We start from the raw sequence: 14,927 nt of genomic DNA, 5'->3' as shown, positions 1-14,927 counted from the left end.
TAATGAGGACCCCTATGATTTGCTACAAAATAACTAATTAAATTTGCATAAGGTAGACATGAATTAAACATTAAATAAGTACTATTCCACCTAACAGACATGTCTAATGCAAAAGTTCTAAGAGACAAATTTGATTTTTTATAAGCATCTTGAAACTCAACATTTCTTATATTACTACTAGTAATCTAAGCTAAATAGTCTCTAATTCCATCAATATTATTTCTAATTTTTTCATATCATTTTTTACAATTAAATTAATAATATGACATGCACAACGTTGGTGAAAAAACTTCAAATTATCATAAAAAGAAAAAATTATTTTTAAAAACTATATAGCTTTACTGTTAGCACTTGCATTATCTAAAGTTAAACTTATCACTTTGTGAACAATATATGATCCACATCCATTAATTTAAATCCCAATAAAAATTTATTTAATTTACATTCATTATCAAAACAATGATTAGTCACACACATATAATCTTGTTTAGCTCTACCACTCCAAATATCGACGGTTAGAGTCACACTAACCTGACAACTATGTATTTCATTTCTTAATTCTAATTTCATTTTCTTAAATAATTTTATTAAATCATTCCGAGTTGCAATTTTAGAATAAGTTTTAAATTCTAGTAAAAATGAATTTTTAATAAATCTTTCAAAATATTTATCTTCAGCTATATGAATAGGTTGATCAGTTGCAACAATATATAAAACTAATTGTTCACCTATATACATCAGAATTATAACGTCAAGTATTACTCATACTAGTTATTTGACTTTGATTGGTTTCTCTATTTCCATGATGATTTATATGTTTACTAGCATGCATTTTTAAAGTACTAATATCATTACCTGCATCAGCTTTATAAATATGTCAACAATACTTGCATCTTGCTTTCTTCACTTGAACTCCAATTTCGATCTCATAAAACTTTTCGAAATGCACCTAAACGTCTAATGTGTGCCTGTCGTCGGTTCCAGTAGCTCCAATTGGACGAGGACGATGATTACAAGAACGACCTCTAGAACCATCGGGAGCTATAGCAGCATGGGGAGAAGGGGGTATATTATGAGGGGTATCGAATTCTGAGAATGGGAAAGCGAGACTGTTTGAATCTACTACGTTTATGTTAGTAAATTCAAGGGGACTAGCATAATTTTCTTCATCATTGAAATTGATGGTGGGATGGAAATATCTATCAATTCTAGTTAAAAAAAAATGGATATAAAAGAATTAAAGAAGGAGAATTGGAATTTGGAAATATGAAATGAAAATTGCAAAAACTAATAAAAATTAAAATGAGAGCAAATTGACAACAAAGAGATTTGAGAGATTTTTATACAGAGAATGAGAGAATTTGGGATGTGAGCAAATATAAGAAGTTTAGACCCTATTTATAGAGAAAAATGGGAAAAAAATTACCAAAAAAACCTCTCTAACTGCTATAAAACGACTGTATTTGAAGGGTAAAGTGGGTTTTAAAAAAAAAATTAATTTTTTTTTTAGGCCCAACGGCCAACCCATCAAGTTGACCTACGGTTGACAACGTCCAACCCGGCAGGTTGGCCCAACGGCCAAACCATCAAGTTGACCTACGGTTGACAACGTCCAACCCGGCAGGTTGGACAGGTTATTTCAAAAAAAAAAAAAAAAAAAAAAAGACCCATCGGGTCACCAGGTTAGCTTATGAAGGCCCAATCCGTCCAACGGGGGATACTCGAGCCGGGTCAAGCCCAGGTTGATGCAGGTTAGGTTAGGGTTGACCCGCCTAGCCGACCCATTTGTTCCACCTCTAATCAATATAACATACCCACCAATTTATTCCAATCTAACCAAACATATTTTATATAACATTCCCATTAATCTTTAAAGTAATTTATCTTTCCATTAATTTAACATTTCTCATAATATAATATTCCTTGAACCAAATGGTTCCGTAAAAGGTCGTTTGGATCGAGGGTATATAAGATAACGGGGGTAATCTTCGTTCATTTTGCAAGATTCTTGAGTTTAGTTTGCAAGTAATAAAATATTACGGTAATCTTTTATTGCAAATAGTGTTTACTGTTGGTAATGTGGGGAGTACTCTTATTACCTTGCTAGGGGGTATTATTAAAACATTACCGGGGTAATCTGATTTTTCTACTCATTTTGCCCTTAATTAAAAACCATTTCGGACACAGTTACCCTCAAATGTCTACCAAATAACAATTACCCAGCCCCCCTATATTTGAGAAATTAGCTAAAACCCCCTAGTCACAAAAAAGTTTAAAAGTTAACAAAATACCTCTAGCCACCCAAGACTACCGCCGACTGTGACTTATAGCCGCCCGGTCGCCGGCGTCAGTCGCTGAATGGTACACGATCGGTGGAATCTAGTCGGTTGTGTGCCGGTAAGGCATTTTCCAGCCATGGATCACAAATTCATGGTTGGAAATGGCCAGATCTAGCGTTTCTATGGTCGTTTCATGGCAAAAGATATGGCCATGAAATGACCATAGATCTGGTTGTTTTTCGGTCATGGATTTGTGATCCATGGCCATTTTCGGCTTTGTCGATGCACGACTGCCATATACGACCAGTCATGCACCATTTTGTCGACTATCGGCGACGGGTGGTGATGGTGGTGGTTGGCTGCCGGCAGTGGCTTGGGGTGGGTGAAGGTGATTTTACTACAAATTAAAATATGACTGTGGTGTTTAGCAAAATTTCAAATGTAGGGGATTAAAAGAAATGATTCAAATAATAATAATAATAATACTATTATATTAATATTTAAAAAGGAGGGTAATTTAATAATCTATAGAACATACCCACTCATTTATCCTTCCAACCAAATATATTATTCACCAATTTATTTGAACGAACCAAACACATTTTCTAAATATTCACAGAAATCTTCAAGGTGATTTTTCTTTCCGTTAATATAATATATCCCTATAATAAAAACATTATATGATTCAAACGCCTCTTAAGTGTTATATTTAATAACTAATAAGCACATTACTTGAAAAGGTAAAAAATAGGGAGTTTACCCTTCCATTAAAGATATTGGCTAGTGATCTCAATCATGCGGTACTTTGTATCTTTGATACTTTCTTGATATTACTTTTTTTTTTATAGTATTAAATATACAAAATGTCTATTAATTCTTGTATTTAGAGTGTATGATAGAAAATAAATATAAGAAGTCAAACTCAATAAATTTTTAATAAATGAGAAATAAACCTATATACCAATATATTTATGCCATTTAGGCATTAGATTTAATAACCAATATATTATACCAATATATTTATGCCATTTAGGCATTAGATTTAATAACCAATATATTACGTTCCAAAAAAAAAAAAAGAAAAAAAAAAAGAAAAAAAGAGAAATTCACTTTTCCCGTCAACTTATGGGCCAATGATCTCAATGATAAGAAGTCAAGTGTGTGAGGGTAATTCAACAGTTAAACCTCGATAAATTAACAACCTCGATTAAATTATATTTTTTTATCGATCCCAACTTAGGACTAATGTGGTAAATTAATAAAAAAAAAAAAAACACATTGATACCACTTGATATATAAATTAATATTCTTCTTATACATGAAAATTATATATATATACATGACTCAATTAAGAGACTTTTGTAAAATATGACTCCAATGTTACTTGTTTCCTTCTAAAATTGATGTCTTCTTATACCTCACCTCTAATTGAATTTGAACTTGAACTTGAAAAATTTTGATAGAAGATTTCGAAAGGGATTGTGAATTGCTTGAGTGCCAAGAAAAAAACAATCATATATTTATATATAACAAGAATAAATAAGTATGATATTTACACAGAGAAAACAATTTCCTATAGATAACAAGAATAAATAAAGTATGATATTTACAAGGAGAAAACAATTTTCTATAGACTAATTCTTATGCCACATTAATGTTATTTCTATTTGCTATTGTTTATACCACATTAATTTTATAAAATATGTATTTGCATTAAATTTAATATTTTAGAAAAAGAAAATAAAGAACATCCCGATATGATTAATTAATATACCGATTAATTAATTAATAAGTTTTCATAGTCCCAAGATATTAACTTATTGAAGCTTATCTGGACATGTTTTGGAGTGGAGGGGAGTAGAGTGGAGCGGATAGCCGGATACGAAATTAATAGTCATGGCACGACGTTACAGCTACTTACATGAATTCCCTCCTCTCTCTCTCTTATAACACTTTCCCATCTTCATATTTTCCGGTTGTTTTCGCAAAAACGGGTTAGTGGTCGTACCGGAGCTGACATTATTTCTTTTCTGTTACACAAAGGTTGCATTTTGCTTAGCTCACAACATTCGTCCTCTCCCTCTCGTTCCTTTTGCCACGGCCATTCTTTTTCATCTTTTGCCCACGGACTGCTACGCTGAAGACCAAAAAACTACCTTCTAAATCACTTCCCACTACTCTTAAGGAAAAAAGCCTTGGTTCTTTTTTTTTTTCCGGTCTCGCATAGCGAAGTAGGGACTTGTCTCATTGAATTTTAGTGCAAAAATCCAACCTGGTAAAGAGGATAGGTGGGTGGGGAAGGAAGGAAAACACAAGTATATATGGTTTCTCCTTATAATCTACTATGCTTATAGCTCTATTATTCATTATTCATTGTAATCAATATATATGTAAAGAGAACCTTTTTCTGTAAATCTATTTTCCCTGCGGTTAATTTACTCCAGCTATGAAGCTCAGAACAAACCAAGGGAATCGGAGTGACCGAAGATTAGTAATCTCCGACATATATATTTTCATAGATGTTCAATCTTGCTTCAGATTCTAAAAGACATGATAGAAATATATTTGAGCTATATGTAATATATGCATGAACCTTAAAAAATGCATGAGAATCGAAAAGAGTATTTGGATTATCTTGACAAATCCTGACTGTTCATAAAACTATATATATATATTTTTTTTTTTTTCAGTTTATTTGTGGGTTTGGGGGTGGAAGCTGCTTTTTGTCCAAAGCTAGGAGCTTAAGAGCTAGCAATGGTATGATCTCCTCTTATACCATAAATATATTATAGGCAAAATATGTAGGTTGAGCAATTTCAACGGTTCAGCATATGAAATATGACTCGCTCTTTATGATCTTTGCTTTGCCAGCCTGATAACAAATATTCAAATAAATCATTAGAGAAGGAGGAGAAACTGTGGCTTCTGGTGGGTATGGGATATACCGCCGAGGAGGCTTTGACTGCTATGGATAAGTGTGGTATGCCTACAGTACTAAGGTTTTCTGTGATCTTTTGAAGAAAAAAATATGTTTCTATATTATGTTTATTAATGTTTCTTGGTCTAGTACATTTTGAGAATAAACGCTAAGAGCTAATGGAGGAGCAGGGTCTAAAATTATAATCTTATGCTTTAGATTTTTAGCTGCCTACCCAACTTTAACTGCATGGTTCTAGATTCTTAAGCTTACATATTTTACTCAATTTATCAAAAAGAGGGAGGATGTTAATTGTTGCTGTTGCTCATATAAAGTGATCTAATCCTAATTTATTTAGTATGCTTCCACTCCCTCTTATGAATTTGAGTCAATATGATCTCATTTTCACAAGGAAAAGATTGTTGTGGTAAAAACACAATCTCCATACGTATACCATTTTCTTTTCCACTTCAATAATTCCCTGCATCAGTTGATGATCACTATGTAAGAGGAAAGTAGCAAAAGAAGTATGTTATTATTTCCTGAGCAGATTATAGTATTTCTGCTTTTACCCTGTATGACATTTGGTAAATATTACTGGTAACTTGCATATAAAACATGTATAAACAAAAGATCGTATTAATATTTAACCCCTAAAAAAATCGCAGGTCCAGATACCCAAATAGCTGAACTGACAGATTTCATATATGCTGCTGAACTGGAAAAGGAATTGGATGTCTGCATTAGAGAATTACCTGATGAGGAGGATGAGAAGTCATACTCACATGTAATGGTTTAACGCTTTCCTCAGTTTTTTGTGAAGCTAACGATGTGCATGTTTATTGTTTATACATGAACTAATTTTTTCTTTGACGGCGTTCGGTAGCCAAGGAACCTTGAATTTCTCAGTAATAACAAGAGGAAACTTGAAAAACAGGGAAGCAGAGGTCTCTGGAGAAGTTCGAAGAAGCAAGAGTGTGGAACCGAGCGGAGGATATACATTCCTAACCCAATGATAGGATTTTGTGATCCTGATGAATCATGGCCTATAGTTGAGAGAAAGCTTCCGGAGGCAGCTAAAAGACTTCCCTATTTTTATTATGAAAACGTGGCTCTTACTCCCCAGGGAGTTTGGAGTAAAATATCTCGATTTTTGTATGACATTGAACCAGAATTTGTTGATTCTGTCTACTTTTGTGCTTGTGCAAGAAAAAGAGGTTACATTCATAACCTCCCAATTCACAACCGCTTTCCTCTTACGCCAAGACCCCCGCGCACTATACAGGAAGCTATACCGTGGACAAAAAAATGGTGGCCTTCTTGGGATGGAAGAACAACACTTAATTGCATTCATACCAAGAGTGGGAGCGCCAAACTCGCAGAAAGGATAAGGCAAGCGCTTGAGAAGTACGATGGTGAACCGGAACCTCCTCGCCATGTTCAAACGTATGTGCTTGCAGAATGCAGAAAATGGAATTTGGTTTGGGTTGGAAGAAACAAAGTTGCACCTATTGAACCTAATGAAATGGAGATGTTAATGGGATTCCCAAGGAACCATACAAGGGGTGGTGGAGTATGTAATGGAGATCGATACACAGCTCTGGGAAACTCCTTTCAGGTAATTGGAACTTTTTTAGCCTTTGCATTTGGGATAAATTAAGCAGTATATATTGAATTCCTGATGTAAATCAAAAATTGATTTCAGGTTGACACAGTTGCCTACCACCTTTCTGTCTTGAAGGAACAGTTTCCAAATGGGATTAATGTTCTTTCTCTTTTCTCTGGCATTGGTGGAGCGGAGGTTGCATTGCATCGACTTGGGATTCCTTTGAAGAATGTGGTGTCAGTAGAGATTTCTGAGGTGAACAGAAATATTGTACGGGGCTGGTGGAAAGAGACAAACCAGTGTGGAAATCTAATTGAAATTGCAGATGTCCAAGAAGTCACCTGGGACAAGTTGGAGCAGTATGTGAGCTTATTTGGAGGATTTGATCTTCTGATTGGTGGAAGTCCATGCAATAACCTCAGTGGCCGCAACAGAGTGAGCAGAGTTGGGCTTGAAGGTGAGCATTCATCTCTATTCTACGAGTATTTTCGCATCCTCGACCTTGTTAAATGTATAATGGGATAAGCTCAATGAACCTACATACTTGATTCTCTATTTTTGTGAAGTCTTATTTTTGGTAAAGCTTCTGTGCAAATGTGCACTTGACACACTATATTCTGTAGTGCGTTACATTATCTATAATTTTCATTTGGTTTTATGTTATTAGATTTGAAAGGAAGAGTCATATACCAGTCATTTATCGCAAACTTTTGCGCGAGAAATGTAATGTCCGAAATTGATAAGATTCTTTATTGTCCCTTTAATTATAATAGATACAAATATATGAAATTGATGGAGATTACAAAAGTGTGAAGTAAATACAAAATGATAAACCCAAGGGATTGGTTTAACGATCAAATAGGTTTACTCACTTTCTTAAGTTTTTCGGTTCAAACCTTGGACCACCTACCACAATAACATTATGGCTTACCCGATCCTTTGAGTTTATAGAGTATTCAATGGACCCTGAGAATAAATTGAAATACGCGTAAACTAGCCCTAAAACCTCAGTTACAAAAAAAAAAAAAAAAAAAAAAAAAAAAAAAAAAAAAAAAATTTATAGAATGGTAGTACATAAGGCTAAGTATAGTTAATTTGGCTTCGTTGGTGTAGTAGAACTGGAATTGTCCATTCTCTTCAACTTTGTACCCCTTTTTTAAGGAATCTGGATCATGGGTGGTTACTTGTATTTTAGGTTTTGGAAGCATGACTAATTTTGGGGCTCAATAGTGCATTTACTTTATCACAAGGCATGATAATAAGAGCAGGTGCTTTTTTATTTTGTTATTCCCAGTTCCCCATTCTTAGGGAAGTTGGTTTTAACTTGAAATTCATATGGTTTTGGGCTCTTTGACTTTTTCCTTAGATCCACCTTATTTTTATGGGCTGATACTATCTCTTTAATTGACGCTTTTATCCTTGGAAAGAATAATGTTACGGGCACTAACTGAAAACCATACAACCCAAGTACTAACTAACATGGCATACCTTTTTTATTGCCACGTCAATTCCTCCCAAAAACTAAAAATAAAAATTCAAAATTTTAATTGTTAGTACTTAGATGAATACAATTTAGTCAGTACACATAGCATTACTCCCTTAGAAAAATGCTACGGACACTGACGCTTTACATCGAATTTTTACATCGAACGACGTGTCTACTGAATTAAACGAGTCACATATCACGTTAACAAATATTTCACGAATAAACGGTCGTTAATTTTAAATGGACTCCCGTCCATATTATGTGGACGGTTGTCCACCTAGAATAGACGCCCATTCATAGTTTAAACTAAAAAAATTTGGCCTAAATTGTTTGAGGACGGGCGTCCTCTTATAATATTAACAAATTTTAACTTTTAAATTTATTTAATGCACTAATTGTGAATCCTAATTGAGTTAGTGTCATATTCTATGACACTTGTCCAATTACTTTGAATATAGACAAAAATTTAATGAAGATGACGACATTTACTTTTTGGATTGAGACTCAAATGTTGGTGTAAAATTTTTTAAATTAAACAATGGTTTAAAAACAATGGACAAGCGTCCATCTAAAAGGGACGTCTGTCCATTGAACATGGACGTCCATCCATATATTATATGGATGGACGTCCATAGTTTTTATTTTAAATTTTTTTTTTTGGATGGGCGTCCATCTTATATGGACGTCCCGTCCATAGTAAATAGACACCTGTCCATATAAGATAGACGGACGTCTATTATTTTTCATTTAAAATTTGGGCGTTCGTCTATAGTAAATGGACACCCGTCCATATAATATGAACGGTAGTCCATTAAATATGAGCGGGCGTCCATAAATATTGGACGACTGTTCATTCACGAAAGACTCTAGCATGGTCGCGTCTGACTAATTGTCATGTCCTTTGGTACAAAAATTCGATGTAAAATTTCTGTGTCCGTAGCATTACTCTTATCCTTATTCGGTCATATATTATTGTGGACTGCATGTCTTCATATTCGTCTTTCTGATTTGGGAACCCCCAAGGTATTATTTTTTGTCCGAACAGCAAAATATATTTTAAAGACATTACTCATATAAGAAACGATCGTACAATTATAATGGCCTCTAAGTTACCAAAATTATGGGTTCTCTCGGATGTTTTTTTTTTTTTTTTTTTTATCAATTTAGTGTATTCATTTTAGTTTCTTATATAAAACGGGGCTCAAGTTTCTCTTTCCTAATCACCATTTGCTCTCTTTTCTGGCTTAAAATTCGGCAAAATTGGTAACTGAGGAAGATTTTTGCGAATTCCTACACAAGAAAATTGGTAACTGAGGAAGATTTTTGCGAATTCCTACACAAGAAAAATTGAAATGGAAATGCAAAAACCATAAACGAGCGTATTTAATATTTGATCTTGGGTGGTGAGAAGAAAAGGTCTACACAAAGTTGCACCGATAGCGATAATCTCCTGAAAGAGATGTGCAATGAAAAAACATAGCTTATGAAAATTTCTTCTGTATGTTTATCCTATTTATATTCAAAGTTTTTCTGAACACAAAGATAATTTGTATTTGATCTTCCAAGAGTACTGTACCCATGAGAAAATATTATTCCACTTGGCCTCTGACCCCAGCAAGATTTTACATAAACATAGAAAAATAAAAAAAAAATCTTGTACAAATGATAAGTTTAACATTTTTTATATTATATTTATCTATTTCTTACATGTGTCAGAAGAAGAGTAGTAGTATATGAATGTAATTGCCCACATCTTCTTAGTCACACTACAAATCATTACTAAAATGCGAACTAACTTTCAAATAATAGGACGACGTGTCATTTTCTTTATTGAGACAAGAACGACAACTCTGTCATCAATTCAAAGGAAAAGAAGAGAAGACAAACCGTTCTCCACTCCTGCGGTTTACTCTAAATTCCAAAACCGACATCGGCGCCAACATCATAGTTTAGTTAAATTAAAGTTCTGTTAAGTTATGACAAAACGACGCTTTCCCATCTTTCCTCAAGTTTGGTTAGTTTTTTCTATTATTTAATTAAAAAAACGAAAAAACTTTTAAATAATTTATTATAAATTAAAATTTAGTTAAATCAAAATTTTTACTTAATTATTTATTAGTTCAAATATAAAGATTTTTTTTTCTTTGCTTATTTAATTAATTATGAATATTAATTTTCTATAAAAATAAAAAATATTATAAATTTAGTAAATTATTAAATAATAGTGATGAAATATTGATGATATTATAAATAAATAAATAAATACATATTAAGGTTTATTTAACTTTAAACAATTTCATAACATTAATCCTAACTTTTTAGGTGGGGTTAACTATTTTTTCTTTTTTGACTTTTTGGCTAATTAAAAAATTATAAAGTCAAATATTAAGGTATTGTCGTTTTTTCAATAAAATATTAACAAAAAACATAATAGAACCTAACAAAGACAGGAAAGTGTCATTTTGAAACTTGAATTGTAGAAAAGGGTCGTTTTGCCAAACGTTGGGTGGGGAAACGTCGCTCTCCCTTTATTATATGAGTAATGATATATGCACTAATTAATCTGTACTAATCCAAGTACTAATATTGAAAATTTGAAATTCTCTCAAAGAAAATTTAAATTTTTAATGTTAGTATTTGGATTAATATAAATTAGTTAGTATACATAAATTTTCAATATTAATATTTGGATTAGTATAAATTAGTTAGTATACATAATATTATTCTTATTATATTAAGAAGTGTGTTATGTCCATTTTATTTTTTAACCGTTAAACATCATTAACGTCCGTCAATTAAATGAAATTATGTATCTCTTTCCGAAGGTGTATCGTTCTTCACTGCGATTTCACTAAACCTTGTATCTCTCCAGAAGAAATCCCGATTAAGTTAAATTGTTGAACGTACACAGACCCCTAGGGTTGAGGAGCAAACCATGCGTCGATACAAAGACGAGCCTCCTGCTGTGCGCGTATATACAGTCTGCGACGAATCTAGGTCTCTCTCTTTTACTAACTTGCTAAATTTTATTAATTCCTGTTTGTCTCAACTTTTACTAATGGTTAATATACTTTCCAGATATTTGATTGTGAGAAACGTTCCAGCATTAGGATGTGGCGATGATTTGATGAAATTGTTTGCTACTTATGGAGACATTAATGAGTAAGTAAGTTCTCTCTGTCTTTGTTTGTTATAATTAGTTTCTGTAATATGTAATGTTAGGTTAATTTTAGGCATTTGCATGTTTAGATGTAAGCCGATGGATGCAGAGGACTGTGAGGCATTTACTGACGTTTACTTTATCAAATTTCAACGGTTTAGCAATGCCAGGTGAATAAAACTAGTTTACTAGTGATCTTTTTTCTAATCGTGATGTTATTTTAAATCGTCTTCTTTTTTTTTTTTTTTTTTTTTTTTTTTTTTTTTTTGCTTCTAATTTAAACTATTTTGTTTGGTATTGTCCAACTTGATAGATTTGCGAAAAGAAAACTGGACAAATTTGTTTTTCTTGGAAATAGACTGGAGGTTTCATATGCTCCTCATTTTGAGAGTGTGGATGATACTAAGGACAAGTTAGAAAGCAGGAGAAAGGAAGTTCTAGCTAGATTGAACCGTAAGTTTAGATTTCTATTCACTGAAAAACTATTTACTTATGAAAGTGAATGGATGGTGGTTCTTTTTATCTCATGCAATTTGTTTTTCCTTTTTGTCTTTATATCAGCTGGAAGATCCAAAGCGCCAACGGTTCATAATTCTGGCAGTTTAAGTGATTCATTGTTGGTTGAAGCTCCTTCTCAATTTAACTTAAATTCCCAAAAAATAACATCTAAACAAATGTAATATGAATTTATGTTTCAGTTTAGCAGTCTTGAAGGCTGTTTTTGGTTAGATATGATAGATTGTTTTTCCTTTTTGTAGGGACTTTAGAGAATTACACCGTGTTTGTCAAGTGAATGATTCTCCTATCACTTTCTGTGGGGACTCTAGTAAATCACAACATATTTATCAAGTTAATGATTCATCAGTCACAAGAGTTTCCTCTGATAAGGTATGTTCGTCCTTTTCTTTACTTTCATGCCAAACTTTAAAAATATGACTGAAGTTGTTGCACAATATAGCAATGGTTATTGCTACTGTATCTTTCACAATAATGTAGCCAGATTTGGGTAGGTTGGTTAGTTTGGACAAAGACTGCCAAAGCCCAAATTGGAGATCAGGGCAGAACTCAACTATGTTCAGGCTCTGAGGTCATGCTGCTGACCCCAAGTTTGATTGAACTAGATCAGCATTTTTCTGATCAGCATTGAGTGCATAATTTTCATCTTGAGCTCCTTGAGTGCATTGTCTTTTCTTGTGAATGTATGAATTGACAATATCTATTCAGCTCAAGTTCTTTTAAAAATATTATAAAGGATAAGATACAAAAGTATTCTTGAAATTTGAACATTCTTTGTAATATATGACGTAAAAGAAAGCAGCATTTATTGACGTGATTATGTTTAATAACTTTTCATTTTTACAATACATCTAGCTTACATAACCATTGTGATAGGATATTTATGTCGTACCTTTATATGGGGTTAGGTTGATGCAATGGTTAATCCATGCTGAGTTCCACCTTAATTGGGTTGACATTCTTCAAACCCAAGTCATATATTTTCTTGAATTCAGTTCGTTCTCTTGGCCTTTTGGTTTGTAAATTGAGGTCAACTAATTGAAATTGCAGCCTCAGTTTCACACTTACTGGTTCGAGATATGTTACCTAAAACTGGATGAGACTTGGTTCTGGTAGTCGATGCGTCTTTGTTTTATTATGCAATACTGTGGCATTGAGTTGTTTATTCAATTTCGGCATTTTCTTGTAAACTAAAGGAGTAGTTTTCTGCTTGCATCAAACTTCTTTAGGTGTTAGTTATCACCATTTACATGCAAATGTACTCTTTATACTCACATCGGGTTCGATTAGCATAGATATTTCTGACTGCTGGACAGCGAGGCCGTAAATTCCTGCTGCAGTGCTGTTCCAACTTCAGTATGTTGTATTCATCTTGCTTCACATTCAATGTATTGAAATTAATATCATTAAATTATTCCTCTGATTAAGGTTTGTCACTGTTAAATTGAAGTTATCTTTAGTGTCCGTCTTTTAGGGGTCAGCCAGAGCATTTATTAGGCATGATATGGATAAATATTAGTTGACAGTGACACCTTAACAATATACCTTATCATGCAAAGTTTTGGAAGTTGTTTGATGTTCAATTGCCCAAGCCTGATGTTTATGTTTACTGTAATTGATCTCAGGATTATTTTTCATCCCAATCAATGAATCAGACAGTTCGTTTTGTCAGGGAGAAGTTGAATAAGGTGATAAAGCTATACAACATAATTTTCTTTCAAGGGATTTAGTTACTATTGTATTCTGTGGAAGGTAAGTTTATTCCATTTCTTTCCCTTTTTCTTTTCCTTGCTTTAGATTGAATCAAGTACGGAGCATCTACAAGCTGAACCTGCATCTAAGAAAATGAGAGTAGACAATAGGAGGAGGATCTGAAAATTCTTTGGGTGGAGAGAACCAATCGGATTTTTCAGTGTTCTTCCTGCCACCATTATTATGTTGCTTCTGCAACCTCAATGGATTAAGTATATACATTATATGGCGGCACCTGTAAAGTATGCATTAGTTCTTGATTCTTTACATAACAGATTTTTTTTCATTTGATTTGATTTTTTTCTATTTCGGTATCAAATGTAATGCACATTCTGTATATTGTTGAAATATTGCTCAGTAATGTGCTTTTGTTTTTTTTCTTGTAATATATATACAGAAAGAACTTGTAAGTTTTTCATTAGTATTTTGTTAATCAAGTATCATTATTTATCTCAATGCTATTTGTGTTTGGGACCTTTAATACTCTTAGTTAGGGGTGTTCAAAAGCGGTTAACCGAACCGGTTAACCACTTTTTTTAACCGAACCGGTTTTTCGGTTTGGAAAAATTTTCGAACCGAAACCGAACCGGTTTAGAGGAAAAACTAGTTTTTAAAAAAAGCGGTTAACCTGTTTTGAACTTGTTTTCCCTTTTTTTTTATTTAAATTTTTTTATTTTTTCTTAAATTAATTTGTAAATATAAATAATACATATTCAAATAAAAAATTAAACATTCATATATATCTATCGACTATTACTAACAATACATTAAAAATATTATTATTTTTTTATTTAATATAATATAATATTTTATTTTATATATATATATATAAAATTGGTTCAAAAAATCGATTTTGGTTAACCGTTTTTTATTTTTTTCCGAATCGGTAACCGAACCGAAAATTTAGCTTTTCAAATTTTTTGAACCGTAATCGAACTGATTTTGGTTTGGTTACTAGTTTGGTTCAGTTTTTACATTTTTTTTTAATACTCTTAGTTACGGTTAATTCTTTGACTAAAAGGACTGTTTCTTTGGTTTATAAATTATGATAATGTCACTGTCTTGTTCTTTAACCATGTAACAACATATTTCTAGAAAAATCGTAAGTGTGTCGTGCCCGAAGCTAAAATTTATTTGAAACGCATAAGTTGGAGAGACATTTTAGCAAGCCTGATATTCTATTTTCCACCCTAACTTCTCAGAAAGTAACC

General features: G+C 32.7%; 2 protein-coding genes across 2 annotated transcripts; both read left to right on the top strand.

Moving 5' to 3' along the window:
* Positions 1-4,798: 4,798 nt before the first annotated feature.
* Positions 4,799-7,327, top strand: LOC116135499 (DNA (cytosine-5)-methyltransferase DRM2-like). The gene is made up of 5 exons (XM_031421214.1): positions 4,799-4,855; positions 5,151-5,259; positions 5,865-5,983; positions 6,083-6,814; positions 6,902-7,327. The coding sequence occupies exons 1-5, from the start codon at positions 4,799-4,801 to the stop codon at positions 7,325-7,327; spliced, it is 1,443 nt and encodes a 480-aa protein (XP_031277074.1).
* Positions 7,328-11,105: 3,778 nt separating this feature from the next.
* On the top strand, positions 11,106-14,166 carry LOC116135466 (RNA-binding protein 48). Its single transcript, XM_031421183.1, has 8 exons — positions 11,106-11,285; positions 11,367-11,450; positions 11,538-11,618; positions 11,762-11,901; positions 12,010-12,124; positions 12,207-12,336; positions 13,590-13,652; positions 13,762-14,166. Exons 1-8 carry the CDS (start codon positions 11,224-11,226, stop codon positions 13,837-13,839), a joined length of 753 nt encoding a protein of 250 aa, XP_031277043.1. The 5' UTR covers positions 11,106-11,223; the 3' UTR covers positions 13,840-14,166.
* The last annotated feature ends 761 nt before the right edge of the window (positions 14,167-14,927 follow it).

Source organism: Pistacia vera, unplaced genomic scaffold (genome assembly GCF_008641045.1).
Source record: "Pistacia vera cultivar Batoury unplaced genomic scaffold, PisVer_v2 Contig30, whole genome shotgun sequence".
Lineage (NCBI taxonomy): Eukaryota > Viridiplantae > Streptophyta > Magnoliopsida > Sapindales > Anacardiaceae > Pistacia > Pistacia vera.
Note: the sequence above shows the minus strand (reverse complement) of the source record. Positions and strands in the feature narration are given on the sequence as shown.

Excerpts from the sequence above, each read along its gene's own strand:
- LOC116135466 (XM_031421183.1), top strand. The coding sequence starts at position 11,224 with ATGCGTCGATACAAAGACGAGCCTCCTGCTGTGCGCGTATATACAGTC. Across the intron at positions 11,451-11,537 it reads ACTTATGGAGACATTAATGA|ATGTAAGCCGATGGATGCAG; the intron begins GTAAGTAAGTTC and ends TTGCATGTTTAG. Across the intron at positions 12,337-13,589 it reads CAAGAGTTTCCTCTGATAAG|GATTATTTTTCATCCCAATC; the intron begins GTATGTTCGTCC and ends AATTGATCTCAG.
- LOC116135499 (XM_031421214.1), top strand. The coding sequence starts at position 4,799 with ATGTTCAATCTTGCTTCAGATTCTAAAAGACATGATAGAAATATATTT. Across the intron at positions 4,856-5,150 it reads GAAATATATTTGAGCTATAT|CCTGATAACAAATATTCAAA; the intron begins GTAATATATGCA and ends TTGCTTTGCCAG. Across the intron at positions 5,984-6,082 it reads ATGAGAAGTCATACTCACAT|CCAAGGAACCTTGAATTTCT; the intron begins GTAATGGTTTAA and ends GGCGTTCGGTAG.